Source organism: Musca vetustissima, unplaced genomic scaffold, assembly GCF_032173495.1.
Source record: "Musca vetustissima isolate MV318-11 ecotype Yass unplaced genomic scaffold, APGP_CSIRO_Mvet_v1 utg25787, whole genome shotgun sequence".
Lineage (NCBI taxonomy): Eukaryota > Metazoa > Arthropoda > Insecta > Diptera > Muscidae > Musca > Musca vetustissima.
In genome coordinates, this window is record NW_026873112.1 from 1 (window position 1) to 20,129 (window position 20,129).

The 20,129-nt window shown below is 33.4% G+C and overlaps 2 protein-coding genes across 2 annotated transcripts; one reads left to right on the top strand and one right to left on the bottom strand.

Annotated features, from left to right (window-relative positions):
- Positions 1 to 3,626: 3,626 nt before the first annotated feature.
- LOC133322929 (nucleoplasmin-like protein) lies at positions 3,627 to 19,586 on the bottom strand. The gene is made up of 3 exons (XM_061531883.1): positions 19,507 to 19,586; positions 19,169 to 19,311; positions 3,627 to 3,951 (listed from the first exon to the last, which is right to left on the bottom strand). Exons 1-3 carry the CDS (start codon positions 19,526 to 19,528, stop codon positions 3,643 to 3,645), a joined length of 474 nt encoding a protein of 157 aa, XP_061387867.1. The 5' UTR covers positions 19,529 to 19,586; the 3' UTR covers positions 3,627 to 3,642.
- Positions 10,121 to 18,514, top strand: LOC133322950 (sodium-independent sulfate anion transporter). Its single transcript, XM_061531905.1, has 10 exons — positions 10,121 to 10,139; positions 12,404 to 12,703; positions 12,767 to 12,991; positions 13,054 to 13,169; positions 13,454 to 13,757; positions 13,964 to 14,266; positions 14,329 to 14,648; positions 14,713 to 14,919; positions 17,935 to 17,982; positions 18,494 to 18,514. Exons 1-10 carry the CDS (start codon positions 10,121 to 10,123, stop codon positions 18,512 to 18,514), a joined length of 1,863 nt encoding a protein of 620 aa, XP_061387889.1.
- Positions 19,587 to 20,129: the final 543 nt, after the last annotated feature.

Sequence of the window (20,129 nt, forward strand, 5' to 3'; positions counted from 1 at the left end):
GGAAGACATCACTCTAGGCTTAATTCAGTACGATATGCCAAATTTCGTGCAAATCGAAAGATATATAGGGACTTTGGGGCACCATTTACATCAAATCGGAGGAAACTATATATGGCAGGTATATATAAATCTGAACCGATTTTCTCAAAACTCGGCAGACATCACTCTAGGAACAATTCAGTACGTTATGCAAAATTTCGTGCAAATCGAAAGATATATAGGTACATTGGGGCACCATTTACATGAAATCGGACGAAACTATATATGGGAGGTATATCTAAATCTGAACCGATTTTCTTAAAACTTGGCAGACATAATTCTAGGCTCAATTCAGTACGTTATGCCAAAATTGGTGCAAATCGAAAGATATATAGGGACTTTGGTGCACCATTTACATGAAATCGGACGAAACTATATATGGGAGCTATATCTAAATCTGAACCGATTTTCACGAAACTTGGCAGACATAATTCTAGGCTCAATTCAGTACGTTATGCCAAATTTCGTGCAAATCGAAAGATATATAGGAACTTTGGGGCACCATTTACATGAAATCGGACGAACATCAGACAGACAGAGAGACATCACTCTAGGCTCAATTCAGTACGTTATGCCAAATTTCGTGCAAATCGAAAGATATATAGGGACTTTGGGGCACCATTTACATGAAATCGGACGAAACTATATATGGGAGCTATATCTAAATCAGGACCGATTTTCACGAAACTTGGAAGACATCACTCTAGGCTTAATTCAGTACGATATGCCAAATTTCGTGCAAATCGAAAGATATATAGGGACTTTGGGGCACCATTTACATCAAATCGGAGGAAACTATATATGGCAGGTATATATAAATCTGAACCGATTTTCTCAAAACTCGGCAGACATCACTCTAGGAACAATTCAGTACGTTATGCTAAATTTCGTGCAAATCGAAAGATATATAGGTACATTGGGGCACCATTTACATGAAATCGGACGAAACTATATATGGGAGGTATATCTAAATCTGAACCGATTTTCTTAAAACTTGGCAGACATAATTCTAGGCTCAATTCAGTACGTTATGCCAAAATTGGTGCAAATCGAAAGATATATAGGGACTTTGGTGCACCATTTACATGAAATCGGACGAAACTATATATGGGAGCTATATCTAAATCTGAACCGATTTTCACGAAACTTGGCAGACATAATTCTAGGCTCAATTCAGTACGTTATGCCAAATTTCGTGCAAATCGAAAGATATATAGGAACTTTGGGGCACCATTTACATGAAATCGGACGAACATCAGACAGACAGAGAGACATCACTCTAGGCTCAATTCAGTACGTTATGCCAAATTTCGTGCAAATCGAAAGATATATAGGGACTTTGGGGCACCATTTACATGAAATCGGACGAAACTATATATGGGAGCTATATCTAAATCAGGACCGATTTTCACGAAACTTGGCAGACATCACTCTAGGCTTAATTCAGTACGATATGTCAAATTTCGTGCAAATCGAAAGATATATAGGGACTTTGGGGCACCATTTACATCAAATCGGAGGAAACTATATATGGCAGGTATATATAAATCTGAACCGATTTTCTCAAAACTCGGCAGACATCACTCTAGGAACAATTCAGTACGTTAAGCCAAATTTCGTACAAATCGAAAGATATATAGGTACTTTGGGGCACCATTTACATGAAATCGGACGAAACTATATATGGGAGGTATATCTAAATCTGAACCGATTTTCTTAAAACTTGGCAGACATAATTCTAGGCTTAATTCAGTACGTTATGCCAAAATTGGTGCAAATCGAAAGATATATAGGGATTTTGGTGCACCATTTACATGAAATCGGACGAAACTATATATGGGAGCTATATCTAAATCTGAACCGATTTTCACGAAACTTGGCAGACATAATTCTAGGCTCAATTCAGTACGTTATGCCAAAATTGGTGCAAATCGAAAGATATATAGGGACTTTGGTGCACCATTTACTTGAAATCGGACGAAACTATATATGGGAGCTATATCTAAATCAGGACCGATTTTCACGAAACATGGCAGACATAATTCTAGGCTCAATTCAGTACGTTATGCCAAAATTGGTGCAAATCGAAAGATATATAGGGACTTTTGATGCACCATTTACATGAAATCGGACGAAACTATATATGCGAGCTATATCTAAATCTGAACCGATTTTCACGAAACTTGGCAGACATCATTCTAGACCTAAATGATTAGGCTGTACCAAATTTCGTGCAAATCGAAAGATATATGTGGACTTTGGTGCACCATTTACATGAAATCGGACGAAACTATATATGGGAGCTATATCTAAATCTGGACCGATTTTCATGAAACTTGGCAGACATCATTCTAGACCTAAATGATTAGGCTGTACCAAATTTCGTGCAAATCGAAAGACATATGTGGACTTTGGTGCACCATTTACATGAAATCGGACGAAACTATATATGGGAGCTATATCTAAATCTGGACCGATTTTCATGAAACTTGGCAGACATTATTCTAGACGTAAATGATTAGGCTGTACCAAATTTCGTGCAAATCGAAAGATATATAGGGACCGTTTACATTAAATCGGTTAAATATATATATGGGAGCTATATCTAAATCTGAACCGATTTTTCCCAATTTCAATAGGGTTCGTCCTTAGGCCGAATAAGTGACCTATGCCAAATTTCATCCAATTCGGATCATAAATGCGACCTGTACTTTGTTTACAATTTAACATGGACAGACAGACGGACAGACGGACAGACGGACAGACGGACGGACGGACGGACGGACATGCATAAATCGACTTAAAAAGTGGTTCTATGCATATCAAAAGGAACCATGTGTCTATCTCGTTTCCTTTTGCCTGTTACAAACATATGCACAAAGACATAATACCCTGTCTGAAGGGTATAAATATTCCTTAAAAAATCCACGCCTTGTATAGAGCAATTAAAAAATATATAGAGCCATTAAAAAATATTCCTTAAAAAATCCACGCCTTGTATAGAGCCATTAAAAAATATTCCTTAAAAAATCCACGCCTTGTATAGAGCCATTAAAAAATATTCCTTAAAAAATCCACGCCTTGTATAGAGCCATTAAAAAATATTCCTTAAAAAATCCACGCCTTGTATAGAGCCATTAAAAAATATTCCTTAAAAAATCCACGCCTTGTATAGAGCCATTAAAAAATAGAGTTTTTCTTTTAAAAACCAGGAACCAAGAAACTGGAATCCAAAAAAGTCAAACTTCACCACCCACCATGTTCACATGTTGAATTTTTAAATTTAATTTTAATGGTCTTTTGGGTTTTGATATGAAATCCATGAATAGTGGGGGGAACAAGTGGGTGGTCAGGTCAGTTTTGAGCTGGCTTTGGATCCACATTCTACTTAAAATTAGTGTTACTTAATTTGTGGTGTGTTACTAAAGGAGGGATAGGATATTGTCCCCACCCTCATTTTGTTTTCTGGGGAAGAGGAGTGTGTTGGTTCTATATATATATTTATCATCTTTTTTATATAAATCGGTTATCTATATGTTTGTTGTTACGTTATATATAAAAAAGAACAAAGTGGGAGGTAGTTTAGGGTATTCCAATCAGAATTTATTTCTTCTTGTTTTTGGCATTTTTGCCATCGGCATTATTCTCTACTTTTTGCTTCTTCTTTTGGGGTTGTGCCTCATCCTCTTCCTCCTCACCGTCATCTTCTTCGTCCGACTCATCGTCGTCCATGTCGACAACCTCCACCTCGTCTTTAATGTTTTGGCCATGAATGTAGACGGGACCGTTGCCCTTGATCAATGTGAAGGTGGCAGATGTTTCATAGAATTCAATATCCGGATTGACGGCACGAGTTTCACCAGCTTTCAAAACGGCAATGGGAATTTTCAAATTGTCTTTAACAGTGTGTACCTGTAATGGAATGGAAAAAGAAAATCAATATAACTAATAAAAAATTCAGCAATCGATCTCGAATACAAATTATTTATTAGTGGCAGATAACAATCAGCAAAAAAAGTACCGCATATAAATCAAAATGAATTGGATGCAATAAAAGAGCAAACAAATCCTCAGACAAAAATTATAAAACAATTTGCCATTTATTGGCTTTTCAAGTGAACAACCAGCAACCACCACCAACAAAAACAAAAATATATGGAACAGCAACATTTTTTTGTTTGTGTACTCCAGAGATAAGGTATCCACATAGGCGCTGTGTCGTCGTCGACATCAAGTGTTTTCTGCACTGTCACCCCAAAACACAATTTTTAGGGGGTGAGAAGACGACCGACTTCTCAGCTCGATGTATAATATACCCATTGGTTCGGGTGTGTGATAGTTTTTTTTCTTTTGATGTGTAAATAGTGTTTGGAAGGGGCTGTGTGTGGGGGGAGGGGTAATAACTAATCCAAACATTTTCATATGTCTCTGGAGGGGGTTTATGATGTTTTATGGTGGAAATCTCTTTTTAAAGTGGAAGAGTCCAATCACCTTAGACGTGTTTTATGGCCCAGTGATAAGCATAGAGAATACCCCCAATTTTGAAAAAAATGAAAGGAAAAAAATGTTTTGTTTTGAAGAAAACAAAAAATGTTATTAATTGTTTAGAAGGTGAGTTATAAGAAATAATTAGCATGACTAAGTGGATTTTTTTTAAGATTTCTGATTTGAGGGGTTATTCTGAAAAAAATATATATCTCTTATACGATATAAATTTATGATTATGGCTGGTAGGTGGGGCCCAAACAGCGATGTGTTTTGGAAAAACAATTTCGAAAACAAAAATGTTGACGTCGAATTCACAGGAGATTGCCCCATTTTATATATCTATATGACATTTTAGTCTTCTATGTAGGGAAACCTTTTGAAATTCTGTGAGAAGACCTTTGGGTATTCTGTATGACGAATTTTTTGTCTTTCATAAGAAATCCTTTTTTGTTTTATATAAAAAGCCACGCCTTGTATAGATCTGAAAAAATATTCTTAAAAAAATACCACGCCTTGTATAGGCCCTGAAAAATTATTCTTTTAAAAACCACGGCTTGTATAGGCCCTGAAAAAATATTCTTTAAAAAGCCACAACTTGTATAGACCCTGAAAAATATTCTTTAAAAAGCCACAACTTGTATAGACCCTGAAAAAATATTCTTTAAAAAAAACCACGCCTGAAAAAAAACATTCTTTAAAAAAACACGAATAAAAAAGAGAGTTTGAAAAAATCTAGGCTTTACTAGTCAATATAAAAATATTCTAATAAGATTTGGGGTAAACGTTCACGATTGCCTATAACAAATTATATTGCATACTTTTAGGAGTATGTAAGTATTGCTCATCAATGATTAAGTCATGCTTAAATTAAAACAAATATTATTTCTAAATGAAAAAAATCAATTCACGGCCAATTAAAATAAATATATAGGGGAAATGTTAAAGAAACATTAACATATAATTTTGGCAACAAATATCGATTAATCTTTATTATTTTCGAGGAATTCAAACACTACATAGAAATGTATCAATTTTCTTGGAGACAGTAAAAATGAATAAAATAATAAATTGAATTAGAAAAAAATCCAAAAAATATAATTCTTGGAAGTAAATATTGTTATATATCCCAACCCAACTCAGTTCCATGAATTTTGAGATATAAAAAATAAGAATATCTTAAAAAAAAAGAACACAAATTGTAAAATGTGATTTCAGAAATTAGCACAAATAAAAAATCGAACTTTGGTGATTTTTATTTTCTATTGCTTATAATTGCCAATCTATTGGTTGTTGTTTTTTTTATAATAAATAAAATCCCACCGTTTGGAAAAATTCCATTGCAAATCATTTTTAAGAAATCAGTACAATTCAAAATTCCACAATAAAATGAATTGAAAAAAAAATCTAGCTCTTTATATATGTATCACTAATAAAAAAAGCTGAAATAAATAAAAAAAAATCCCAAAAAATAATTCTTGGAACAAAAGAAAATATTTTTATATATTTAATTTTTCTACTGAATTTCAATTTTCAAATTTTCCATACAAGATTTTGAAGGTTATTTTTTAGTCCCTTTAAGCAATATTTTTTCTCCCATTTTATTCACTGATTTAAATAGAAATCCTTTGTGAATAATAATATTTACATCATTTAAATATCCAAAAAAATTCCATTCACCGAAATGGAAAATTTCCATTTCATCTGAAAATATTCGCCAAAAAATGGTAATTTTCCATTCCGTGAAATAACCGTTTTTTCGAGTTCTAAAACATTGATAATGACTTGTTGCTTTTGTTTGGTGGTTTATAGAACTTCAAAAAAAAAAAAAAAAACGACGACGGCAACGTCGTACATTGACAATTAAACAACAAATCCGTTTGTTTTATTCTTTTTTTTCATTCACCCCTATTGATGACATAAAAATATCTGGTATTCCAGTAACAACAAAAACCCCGAAAATATTTTATTATCATCAAAAAACAACATTTTAAACCAATTGAACAATGAACCACAAACGGCGGATGGTGTTGTGTTGTACGATGCCAAGAAATAGATAAGCCTTCCCCCCTTCACGTGTAGAAAAAAGTTAAACCTGTGATCGCTATTTGGGCTTTACGGGTATAAACTTCCCAAAAACAAAAAACATGTCACAGAAAATGGAACGCGGCGTAAATGCACATTCAATTCTTGTTGGCTTGAAGAATTGTGTACAGTGAAAGGTAAATAAGTAAAACTGGATGGGAAGCAAAGAAATGATAAAATGACAAATCTACAAATCCATAGATCCTGAAAATAGCTTCATTAGGAAACATATGTCTCCACAGACTCTGAAAAAAAGAATTGGATAATAATAATTGATAATATATTAAAAAAATGCATCTTGAAAATATAATCTTTTTGGAAAGGCCAAAAGTTGGGCCACAGAAGAATGACTTTTATTTTACCATTTATTGCGTCTTGAAATAGTATTTAATAAAAAGAGGGTTGATATATTTTCAAAAACTCCAAGCTTTGAGACCCAAAAAACAAAATTCTTTTAGAAAATCCAGGATTTGTGGTGGTATTGAAAGAAAATATTTGTTGAGCGTCTGAAATATTATTCATTAAAAAATATTTGTTGAACGTCTGAAATATTATTCACTCTTGGAACCTTACAAATTTCATGCTTTTTGGACTTTAACAAGCAAAAAAGTGTCAGTCGGTGTTGTCGACAGATATGACTCTTTGTGGGCGAGGTATTAGGAGGAGTGGACCGATTGGTCCCATGTTCCAATATTATATATACATGGTTAAAATATTGGCTTGTACAAAGTTTAGTTCAAATCAAAAAATTCGCGTTCATATGATATAAATAAATTTACAAGCAAAATATTGACCATTTAGTGGAGGAGGTATAAGAAGGAGCTTGAAGAGTACTTAAGTTTTTAAGAAATATTACGATGTGCAATGTTTGAAAGAAGAAATCGCTTATACTCTTCTAGAGTTATTGGGCGCACAATCCGGCCAGACAGTCGGAGAGTTTGGAAAGCGTGTACTCATGTGTACGGAAGGTACTATATTTGGTACAAATTTGATTTAAAGGTACAAATCGAGCTGGAATCCTCAAAATTGAAAATAACATTACCATCGAATTGGGATATGCACGTAGTTTTGAAGCATTTTTACTTATGTGTACGAAAAGTACTAAATCGTACTATAATTGGTACAATTTGGATTTGGGTGAACCGATAGAGCTGGAACAATGAAATTTAGAGTTAGAATCGTTGTAGGAATATAGGATTAGAGTCGGGATTCAGTTTAACAAATTAATACTTTTGGGTACTACTAAATGGTACTAAATTTGGTACAATTTGAATTTTAGGCGAACCAATATAGCTAGAATTAAAATTGGAGTCAGGATCACTGCGGAGGTATAAGATTGAAATATGTAGGAAGTTTCAGAATTTGGTACAATTTAAATTTTGGGTAAAGCGATAGAGTTGAAATCATGAAATGTTGATTTAGGATCACTGTGGATGTGTAGAATTGAGGTATGTATGAAGTTTTGGAAATTCGTACTACTGTGTACTAAATTTGGTACAATTTGAATTGTGGGTGAGCCGATAGTGTTGGAATCCTCAAACTTGGATTAAGGATCACAGTGGGGGTGTAGGATTGAGGTAGGAAGGAGGTTTTAGAAATAAGTACTACTGTGTACTAAATTTGGTACAATTTGAATTGTGGGTGAACCGATAGAGTTAGAATCCTGAAACTAGGGTGGTGTAGGATTGGGGTATATAGGAAGTTTTGTAATTGGTACTACTGTGTACAAGATTTGGTACAATTTGAATTGTGGGTGAACCTATGGAGTTAGAATCCTAAAACTTGAATTTAGAATCACTATCGGGGTGTAGGATTGGGGTATGTAGAACATTTTGAAAAGTCGTTCTACTGTGTACTAAATTTGGTACAATTTAATTTGTGGGTGAACCAATAGAGTTGGAATCTTGAAATTTGAATTTGGAATCATTGTGGGGGTGTAGGATCGGGATATGCATTAAGTTTTGTTGGATAGTTGAAGAGGGTACCTTAGGGAAATAATATATGCTAAATGGAAAATTTGGATTTGGGTGAACCTTTAGAGCTCGAATCATGACATTTGGTACTAAATGGTACTCAAATTTAATTTGATTTTTCTGACATATGCAGTTTGCTGTGAAAATAAAATAATATGTTAATACATGTTTAATTATTTCCTACATTCGCTAACGAAGTTGCAGGCATATGCTAGTATTCTATAAAAATCCACACGTTAGGGCCTTGGCAAAATTAAAATATTAAAAAAAAACTTTAAAAAATATGAAAAACAAATCTTTAGTAAATATTGTTTAAGAAAACATGTTCATTGTTCTTTAAATAAATATTTTTAAAAATCTTATAAATTTATAAAAAAAATATTTAAAAAATACACTTAAAAAAATTATTTAAAAAAATATTAAAAAAAACTTAAAAAAAATTGAAATAAAAACCTTTAAAAAATATTGTTTAGCAAAACATGTTTTTTACGAGGACTGACAGAGTCTTTAACAACTCAAGCTATATAGTAGGCCTTGAAAAATCGACTCTGTAATAGTTTATCTAAATATCATTAAAACATCCTTCCAAAATATATCCTTAAAAAATACCCTATTTGAAAGTCCTTCCAAATTCTGTAACACAATCGACGCTCTAAGTTCCTAATAAAAATATTCCTAAAAAATCGAGAAATCGATATTTATAACCTCAAAAAATTAAAGAAATCTTCGCATCATTCAAAAACATTTTTTGCCTTCAAAAATATCATTTATAAATCCACGATCTCTTGGTGCTTATTTATATCATAAATTATTTTATTTTTCCCACGAGGATAGATTTTGGTCTTTCAAAAATTTTCCACTTGCCGAAATTCACTTAACACAGACCTGCCTGTTGGCGCCGACTAATCATCATATAAACTGTGAATATAAAAATTCGTACCAATAATCAATTCTTATCATTCATTACTAAGAAACAAAAAAAATAAGACAGCAATTATTGATCAATTGCAGAAGTCAAAAAATTATAACACCACAACAATAATAACAAACAAATGTTGCTATCAAAAAAAAATAAAGTGACGTTTCCTACAGAGCTTGATGAACATTGTGATAATGGAGGATCGAGAGAGCCAAGACTATATAGGTGATTTGACGACTTGTGGGCTTGTCGAAAAGATATCAGTGATTGCTCTTAAGAAAATGAATTGTTTTGTTGTGTTGTGTTGTGGTAATCTATATATTCTCCAGCTAGGCCAGGCAGGCAATCAAATGTCCGGTGGCACACGTTAACTCTAAACACAAAAAAAGTAACAACATAAGCAGCAACATTACTTCCCCCAACCAATCAACCAGTCACAGAGATAGCCACCAGACCGAAAGTGACAACGGATCACCAGAAAATTTATTCATTCATTCGTTTTTTTAAAGCGTTACAGAACGCAACGCAGAAGTTTACGGTCGGTCTGGACTGCTCTGAGAGTTTTCACACAGTTTTCAAACTGGACGAAAAAGATTGTTTTCTATATCAAAATAATAAAATGGCAGATGATATTGAAGGTGTGCAAAAAAATTAAATAATTTTTAATAAGTTGTTATATTTAAAATTAAAAAAAAAATAATTGTGTTTTAATTTCGCGTACAAATTAAATCTAAATCTTTTTGTAATAATCATGTGAAATATTAAAACAAACCCACACAACAACAAGTGGTTGGAGCTTACATAGAGGGGTCGGCGGCATAAAAATGCGATTTGAATTGTAAATAGTGTGCTGCATGTTAGTTTTAATTATTGAAATAATTTGTAAAATATTTTCAAATAGTAGTTCTCAGGGCCACAATGTCATGCCGCCTTTTAATGGATAGCCGGAAGGAAGACTAATCATGAATTTAATAAAAAAAATATTTGTGTGATTTTAATTTTGTTTTGATTTCAAAGTGATAACCTTTGACAGACCGCAAGTGAGAAGAAATTTCGTTGTTAGCATTTTTGTTTTCCATATTCCAAGTGAAATGTAAAAAAAAATTAAAACTGAAACCTGTTGTCAACTCTGACGACAACATCGCATCAGCACAATCAGCACTCTTTTTTGAATAAGAAATGCCACAAGTCTGCCGGTAGTGATAATAAGCGTAACGTGTGCGTGTATTATTTTGAGTGCATCTCATTATTTGACAAAACAATTAACGCGCTTTACAACAACAACAATGTGACAAAACCAAATTTAAAAGCTTAAAATAAGAAAAGTAAAACAAAAATACACTTCAGGAGAAAAATTTAAATTTAATTGAAAATTATTTAAATGGATAAAAATTTAAAAAATCTATTAAAAATCTACCCTTTTGGTAGACACCTAGAAAAAATATTTCTTAAACAAATCTACACTCGATAAACCTAGAAGAAATAATTTAAAAAAAATTAATTTTAATGATCGATTTTAGTCCACTTTTTAGGAAAGCCCCCATATAAAGGTACCTCCTGAATTTCGTAATTTTGCGAAGGACAGGAACTTTTTTAACCACATTTTGGGTTCTCGGTGGTTAGTAAATTTTTCTACCAAAAATAATCGATATTGGTTCACTTTTTATGGTAATCCCCATATAAAGGTACTTCCCGAATTTCGTTATTTCGGGGAGGACAGACACTTTTTTCAACCAAATTGGTTATAATTTGGTATTTTCGGTTCTGATTGCATAGGAAATCTTCATACCAAAATTCATCGATATTGGTTAATTTTTTAGAGTAGTCCCCATATAAAGTTGCATTCCGAATTTCGTTATTTTGGGGAGGATGACACGGGTTTCAACCGAATTTTCTCTAATTTGGTATTCTGAGTTCTCGTTATTTAGTAAATCTTCCTACCAAATTTTATCACAAAATTGGTTCACTTTTTAGGGGTACCTTCCGAATTTCGTTATTTCGGGGAGTTTGGCAACGATTATTAATCGAATTGCCTATAATTTGGTATTTTGTACTCTCGTTGGTTAGTAAATCTTTCTACCCAATATTATCAAAATTGGTCCACTTTTTAGGATAGTCTCCATATAAGAATACCTTCCGAATTTCGTTATTTTGGGGAGGACGGGCATGTTTTTTACCAAATTGGTTGGTACTTAAAATATCATCAAAATGACCCGCTTTCCATAACTGACTGTTTCTTTTAAAATATCCCACTGCCCCTTATCTATCACAAAAATAAAAGATGTAATACCTCACTCCTAAAACCCAAATCATCAAGTATTTAATATGCCATAGCTACTTCCTATTATTAGTTTATAACAAATATTTACCAAAAACAGTATGTATGTATTTTGTATTATCAAAAACAAACAAAACAAGAAGTGAGGTTATGCGGTCATACACATGTTGTAGCAGGGGAAAAACTCAATGAACCTTCTGTTATATATGGGAATTTGTGGGGTGAAGAAAAAAACAGCGCAATATACAAATATGTATGAATATGTAAAAAAGGGGACAATGACTTGAACCAAAAAATAATAAGAATAAGAGGTTAAAAATAAAGAAAAACTAAATTTCTAAAAACCTACACCAAAGAATGGAGTTATTTGAAATTAAGGCAGCTTACATTATATGGTGATAAGAAAATTCAGATCAATCATCGTTGCGGGGATATGTAAATATTTATTTTTAATCATCGTCATTTGATAGGCAAAAAAAAATGAAATAAAATAATTATTAATAAAAAAAAAACAAAAATATTCAACTCATGTGTAAATTCTATAATTAATTTTTAATTAATACCCTAATTTTTCCTATTATTAATAATCTTATTTCGTTTGTATTCATTCATTCACACTCGCAGCAAAACTATATCATGAAAACCTTCCAAACATTGGACGTATTGCAAAAAATCGCAGCAAACAATGTTGCTCAACAGCGACGGTGAAAAAGTTCCTACCAATTTTAGATTGGTTGCCAAAATATACATTTAATTTTTTGATAGCGGATTTTGTGGCGGGTTTGACCGTGGGTCTTACAACCATACCACAGGCGATAGCTTATGCCTCGGTGGCGGGATTACCAACACAATATGGTTTATATTCGGCATTTATGGGATGTTTTGTTTATATTGTCTTTGGTACCTGTAAGGATATTACAGTGGGTGAGTAGAAAAAAAAATCTATTAAAAAAACAAATATTTAAGAATAAAAAATGCTTCCCACAGGCCCCACAGCCATTATGGCCTTGATGGTGCAAACCCATGTCACCGGCAGTGCTGATTATGCTGTCCTGCTTTGCTTCATTTCTGGTTGTATTATTTTACTATTGGGTATTTTAAATCTTGGTGTTTTGGTGAGATTTATTTCGGTACCGGTTACGACGGGTTTTACAACAGCAGCTGCCATTACGATAGCCAGTGGTCAAATTAATAATTTATTTGGCATTAAAAGTAAGTCAAGCGATATTTTTTTAATTAATTTAAAATTTATTTGTTACGGAAAAAATTTGCAGGTCCCTCAAATGAATTTTTGGAATCATGGGAAAATTTCTTTACCCACATTGGTGAGGCAAAACTAAATGATTCTCTATTGGGTGTGATTACTTTGGTGGTGCTGTTGCTGATGAGGGTAAGTGTGTGTGTGAAATATTATCAAAAATTATCAATATTGGTCCAATGTTTGGGATAGTGCCCACCCGCCAAATTTGGGAATTTGGCGGTTGGGGGAACCTTTTCTGTCTACCAAAAATTATCGATCTTGGAGCACTTTTAAGGGTAGCCCCAAAATATAATGGTACCTCCGGAATTTCGTATTTTGGGGGGTTTCGCAACGATTATCAACCGATAATTAATTGATAATTTTTTATTAAATGATAAATATTATTTATTTATAATTTGTTACCCTCCTTCCAGAAAGTCAAAGATCTGCCATGTTCCATGAAAACCCTCTCAAAATATATTTCTCTATCGCGTAACGCCTTCGCTGTCATTATTGGCATTGTGCTGTGTTTTTGTTTAAAAAAAGATGGTAAACTGCCATTTGCGGCCAGTGGTGAGATAACCCAAGGTATTCCCGAATTTAAATTACCCCCCTTCAGTGTGACAACGAATGGTACAACAGTGGGATTTGGTGAAATGATTGGCGAGTTGGGTGCATCATTGGCATCGATACCACTGATATCGATATTGGAAAGTATCGCCATTGCCAAGGCGTTTTGTAAGTATAAATATAAAGAGAAATTATTAAATTATGTAAGAACTAGAACTGAAATAGACTTACGAAATATAAACTAATGTCAAGGGAGTTTGGTAGTTAGACCCCCGAATTAGTACGATTCGAAGGACATTTTCCTTATCATCGGCGGACTGGAACTTTCTATGTCTAAACTTCAACTATTTCTTTCTTTAAATTTTTTCTTACAGCCAAAGGAAAAATTGTTGATGCCTCCCAGGAAATGATTGCCTTGGGCCTGTCTAATATTTTGAGTAGCTTCTTTTCATCTATGCCCATTACGGGTTCCTTCACCCGTACTTCCATCAATCATTCAAGTGGTGTAAAGACCACAATGGGTGGTGCCTTCACCGGTGCCTTGGTCCTATTGGCTTTGGCCTTTTTGACAACAACATTTTCATATATTCCCAAGGCCACACTATCTGCCATTATTATATCGGCCATGATATTTATGGTGGAATATGAACGCATTATTGAGATTTGGAAATCTAAAAGTAAGAAGCTTGAAGAAAAGAAATATTTAAAAATGAAAATTAACATATCATTTTTATTCTAGAAATCGATGTAATCCCACTGGCGGTTACCTCCGCTGTATGTCTCTTCTGGAGTTTGGAATATGGTATGGTTTGTGGTATTGCTGTCAATGCCGTGTTTATTTTGTACAAAAGTGCAAGGCCACAAATTCAAATTGATTTGGAGAAGATCAATGGTTTGGCAGTGGGCATTGTACAGGTTAAGGAAAATCTATGCTATTCATCGGCCGAATATTTGAAATCGAAATTGATTAAATTTGTTGCCACACAAGGAGATGGTGTTGTTAAAATGGTTATTGTCAAGGGTGATGAAATTACTAATATTGATTCCACAGTGGCCATGGTAAGTCATAGACATCATGATGCATTAATTATTTAAATTTTATCCTCTCTTTCCCTCTTCCTAGAACATTATCTCTCTCAAAGAAGATCTGGGAATGTTGGGCTGCCAGTTAATTTGCTGGAATTGGAATTATGAGGCTGCCGGTGTGGTTTGCCGTCTACACCCGAAAGAACGTACAATGTTTAAATTTAGTAAATCACTAGAGGATGTTGTGGCGGACGTTAAGCAACAAGAAGAACAACAAACAACGATGTTACAATTGGAAAATAATGCCAATGAAGATTTATAAATTTAAATTTTATAAATTTAAGTGTATTGTTGTAGTTGTTGACCAACTAGCACACACACATTGTTACAGTTTTGTTTTTCCTCCTACCCCATTTTCTTCTATCCTTTTTTTAGTTTTCATGTAATGTTAATATGTTGTATTTTGTGTATATATATTTATGTATGTAAGTAGCACACATTGTTTAAAATGTTCCTTCAATCATGTTGTTATTGTTATGTAAAAAAAACGACAAAAAGAAAAAGACTGTTAACAACAAAGTATGTTATAATAACAAATAAATAAATTAAAAATAAAACGATTTTAAATTATTAAATATTTTTATAAGTTTCATTAATTAAAAAAAAAATAAATGTAATTAAGAGGACCTTAAAATAATAAAAAGTTTTATTAATTGAAATAAAAATTAAGTGTAATGGAGGACCTTCAAAAATATAAAATACACGTGTGTAGACAGACCTTGAAAATATATGTTATGAAAAAAATGAAGGGATAATGAAAGGAATATTTAAACATAAACTATAACAAATATCAAAAAACTCGTTGGAAAAACCTGCCCAAAGTATAGAATATAATAACGTCACAGTTTCAATACCAATCATCCTAGGAGAAGTAGCAATGTATGTGAACATTTCCAAAGCTCTATACCTCTACGCTCTATGAGCTACCATTCAAGAACCATAAAAATATATATTTTTTAATTCCGCGCTCATAGATAGGTTTCAAAATTCCAATACTCTAGAAAAATGCTTTTAAAATATATATAGATAGACCGAGAAATTTTTCTCATACCATAATCAAATCAGCATGAAAAACAAATTGCCTGTAAACAAGGATTTTTATAATCGTTAAAAACACAATAGAATAATTTAACTAAAAAACTAATGAACATTTAAAATAAACTTTTATTAGAAAATTCAAGGTAGTGAGATAAAGAAGCTTTTAAAATATATATTATTTTTTTTAATAAATTATATTAATAAAACCAGAATTATTTTAATTAAAATATAAATATAATATAAAAACAATATTAAGCAACAACGACAATAAATTTAAATTGAAAAATAACAAGACATAATTTAAATAATACAAATTATAAAAAATGAACCAATAAAATAAAAAATATGATTTTGTATATTGTTTATAAATATCTAATCTTTAAATATATATCATCAACAAACTATAGAACATTATTTATCACAGCCACTTGTCAATTAAAAGTGTAATATGTGTGTTTTTTGTTCGATTTCCATTATGATTTGTAATCACATAGACAATTGTTTTAATGTTTTTAGATAGTCCTTTATTTGTTGTTATTCTTAATTTATTTGGTTACAAAAAAATCACAGCTGTCATGACGTAATAACGCCACATTTTTGAGAAACATGTGACAACAAGTAGTAATGTTCAAATTTAATGATGTACTTCAAAACACACGTTAGTGGCAATGACAACAAAAATGTACTTTTCTGATTATCTTCACAATTGCCTATTATCAAGTACAAAAATTAGTTTAAATAGAAACGTCTATTTTTGCAATTGATAGACAGTATTTGAAACACACACAAAAAAACAGTAAACAATATTTTTCGTGGAAATTGATACCTATGTTTCAGTAATTTGGCGCCACCATTATTTTAACTGTATATTAATAAAGCTAGTAAAAACGTCGTCAAGTTAGGCCGAACTTATTATACCCTTCACCGTTAGACAGGTAACAATTCAATACACCACAAATCTTTTGGGACATCTATAAGGTGGCTATGTCATGGTTAATTGCTGACAGGAGAAAAGACAATACCAAACTACATTCAGGCTGGAATATAGATCTTTACAGAAATTTCTTTCCTTAAACATGAGCCAATATATAAAAAATATAGGGATTTCTACCCAATGATTACAGTCAATTTAGTTGAAAAATGTTCACTCTCGATACGAATTGAGAACATTGTTGTAATCGATAAGTAGTTGACGTTCGAAGGAATGACGTCTTGGATACCATCACGATAGCGCCTTTAGTCCTGATGGATGTGTCGCGGAGGTGAATCTGCCATCGCTGTGTAATGGTTGGGATGACACGGCAGATAACATGCTAGCGGGAACTATCTAGTCAACAACACATGTTACTTGACTGACAGCATCATGGTCTCCTCATGTAGGTGAACGACGCTCATCATCTGGACACAGTCGGTTGCAATTCGCAGTGCATTATTTTGTGTTGTTTGCAAGGATCTCCATTGTGTGTGCCGCTAAGAAAAGAAGTCCAGACTGGGGCAGCATAATTAAAGATGGAACAACCTATGGTCTAACAAGTTTTTACCAACGTTTTTTTATCTTTTCCCCCGGAAGGTGTCAGCCAAAGCTTTCAGAACTTTATTTATATTTTTCACCTTCTGATTGATGTAGGTAGAATGGGAGAATTGAAGGAGGTTATCGAAGACCACCTCAAGTATTTTCCGATTATGGAAGGTGGGGATGCGCCTACCTTCAATGGAAATGTCAAGCTATAAAGTGACTTCTCGCGTCCAGAAAGTGAAAAGACACACGGTATACTTGGCAGTGCATAATTTTACATTGCGCTCCAGAAGAAGTTGGTGATAGTGGCAAAATAGTTGAAAATTTTACACTTACGTCGTCAATGTTAACGCCGGACAAAATAATCGTACAGTCAACGGCGTACGACACCACTGAAACTTCTGGAGGAGAAATGAGGAGTTTCGCAAGATACATGTTGAACAAAATGGGAGATTGGACACCGCCTTGCAGTACTTCCATTTTGATTTTGCGATATTTGGATTTTTGGCCACGGAAATCAACGAAGGCTTGCCGCCCACTTAAAAAAACACGAAAAACACATTGACACATTCCACCTATTCGTCGACTATAAAGCCGCATTCGACAGCCCTATCCGTTCAGAGGCGTTTAAAGCCATGCCTGCGTTTGGCATTCCTGCAAAATTAAGGATAACTTTAACGGGTACAATGTCAGCAGTTAAAGTTGGAAAGGACCTCTCGGAGCCCTTCAATATCGAACGAGGATTCTGACAAGGTGACAGTTTGTCGTGTGACCTGTTCAACACCCTGCTGGAAAAGGTCATACGAGATGCAAATGTGAACAGAAATGGCACTCTGTACACCAAACAGCATATGTTACTCGCCTACGCCGACGACATCGACATAATGGGTCGAACATTGAGAGCTGTAACAGCCACCTTTGAACAAATTGGGAAGGAGTCTGCCAAAGTGGGTCTGGCAGTAAACGGCGTACAAGACGTCCAATATACTGGGACCAACTGTGGAACTTGAGAACTTGAGGTAGTCAAAGATTTTATATATCTTGGTACTGCCATAAATAAAACTAATGACATCAGTTTTTAAATTCGGAGAAGGTTAGTGTTGGCCAACGAATAAGATGGAAAAATCAAGTGGAAGACAACATTGCCGAATATGGTCTTTCAAATTGCGAAAAAGTCCGACGCGCCTGAAAATCTAAGTCTATAGCTATAAATTGTTTTACTTTCATTCTTTATTTTGCTTTCCCTATTGTCCTTAAATCCAAGAACATAGCGGATGGCTCTTGAGAATTAAAATTCGTTTAATTAGGTTATGGGAATGCTGCGGTGGTTCGTTGACATGTAAATCAGTCATATCACGTAATAATTTGTATACAAATAATTTTTAAACACTGTAATCTAAGCGGCGACCTTGAACTATGCACATGTATAATTGATGGACCCCTCCAATCATTGTTATATATATATATATATATATATATGAATAAACTATATTGTGATTTTTAATCCTATATATATATTACTAATATTCCTAATTTTTATTTTATGTATCATTTCCCCGGTTTACCTTCTTCCTGCCGGAAAACCGACCGGCAACAAACCTCAAATGGGTAGTAGTGGTGGTGTTGGTGGTGGTAGTAAAGTGATATAGAGAAGACATATTAATGACGCTTTTTCTGTCGTCGACATTGTTGTTGCTATTGCTGCCCTACAGTACATTTGTACAGGCATGTGTTTTAAATAATGATGGTACACACACACAGAATATATACAGAAGAAAATGCAATCGAAAAAATTACCAACTCTTAACATGTAAGGTAAACCTAACCATGTTTTTTGGGGGGATTCTTTGCAAAGCAAACGAAAAATCTAGTCAAGGTTGGTCCGGGAACATTGTCCCGTTTCGCCGAAAATGTAACTAAGTCTAGCTTGCTTGCTTACCTCGACAACATTGAATTCACCCTCTTTGGCTTCAGCACCTAAAAGAATTTGTCTGATGATTAATTTTTGACCGCGGGGGAAATCTTCATCGTTGGACAAAACTTCCCATTCAACTTTGCTGCCTTCACCGCTCAAAGTGACACCTATAAAAAAGGGGGGATTTTAATTATTCTTAATCACATAATATTGAAAAACATATATAACAAGTTTTGGAAATTGATGGAAAAATCTCGAGATGACCGCCATTTTTTGCATGCTTTATAACATGGAAAATTCGCCATCAATTTTACCAATACTTATACCATTTTATTGGCCAAAATCTATTTTCAAATATTTACCATAGAATGATTCATCAGACATTGTGATTTTGTGGATTCTTTTGGATTAATTTTAGTTAAGGTTGGCTGGTATTCACGCGTCTTCACTCGTGTATTTGCACAGAAAATCGGCAATTTCTTTTTTTGTGTTTAAACGAGAAGCAAGAAACAAGCCGGCGCCGGGTTAGGGATACTTAGATCGACTTTTACCTCAAACGATAAATTGTCTTCGAAGTACAGCAAAACTAGTTAAGGTGGATTTAAGGACGGCATTTACATGAGGAAATAATTGTTGCATGGATATGTGAAAGCGTACAATTTGGTCTATTATTTTGAAGGTTATGTTTGCAGAAATTACCTATTCCTGAACATGAAAAAATTTGTACTAATTATAAATGTTTTAATGTACTTTTTCAAATTTGAATGAAAAAAATCAGAATAAATTTCTATTAAAGAATATTATTTTTTGCTCTGGAACAAAGCCTTTGCTGTAAGGGTATACATTTACGTGGCTCAAGAAATATTGGTCAATGCGATCATCTTTTCATAAAGACTGTTTTATTTATATTCAACAAAAATATGGACACATTTCTCCGGAATGAGATTTCTGAAGAAGGACCTCAAAATATCGAAATGGTACTCAT

Coding starts and splice junctions, on each gene's coding strand:
- LOC133322950 (XM_061531905.1), top strand. Junction 12,992..13,053: donor TAATTTATTTGGCATTAAAA/GTAAGTCAAGCG, acceptor AAAAATTTGCAG/GTCCCTCAAATGAATTTTTG. Junction 14,920..17,934: donor TGTTACAATTGGAAAATAAT/GCCAATGAAGAT, acceptor CAGTTAAAGTTG/GAAAGGACCTCTCGGAGCCC.
- LOC133322929 (XM_061531883.1), bottom strand. CDS start 19,528: ATGTCTGATGAATCATTCTATG. Junction 19,312..19,506: donor GTCTGATGAATCATTCTATG/GTAAATATTTGA, acceptor CCTTTTTTATAG/GTGTCACTTTGAGCGGTGAA. Junction 3,952..19,168: donor GTGAATTCAATGTTGTCGAG/GTAAGCAAGCAA, acceptor ATTCCATTACAG/GTACACACTGTTAAAGACAA.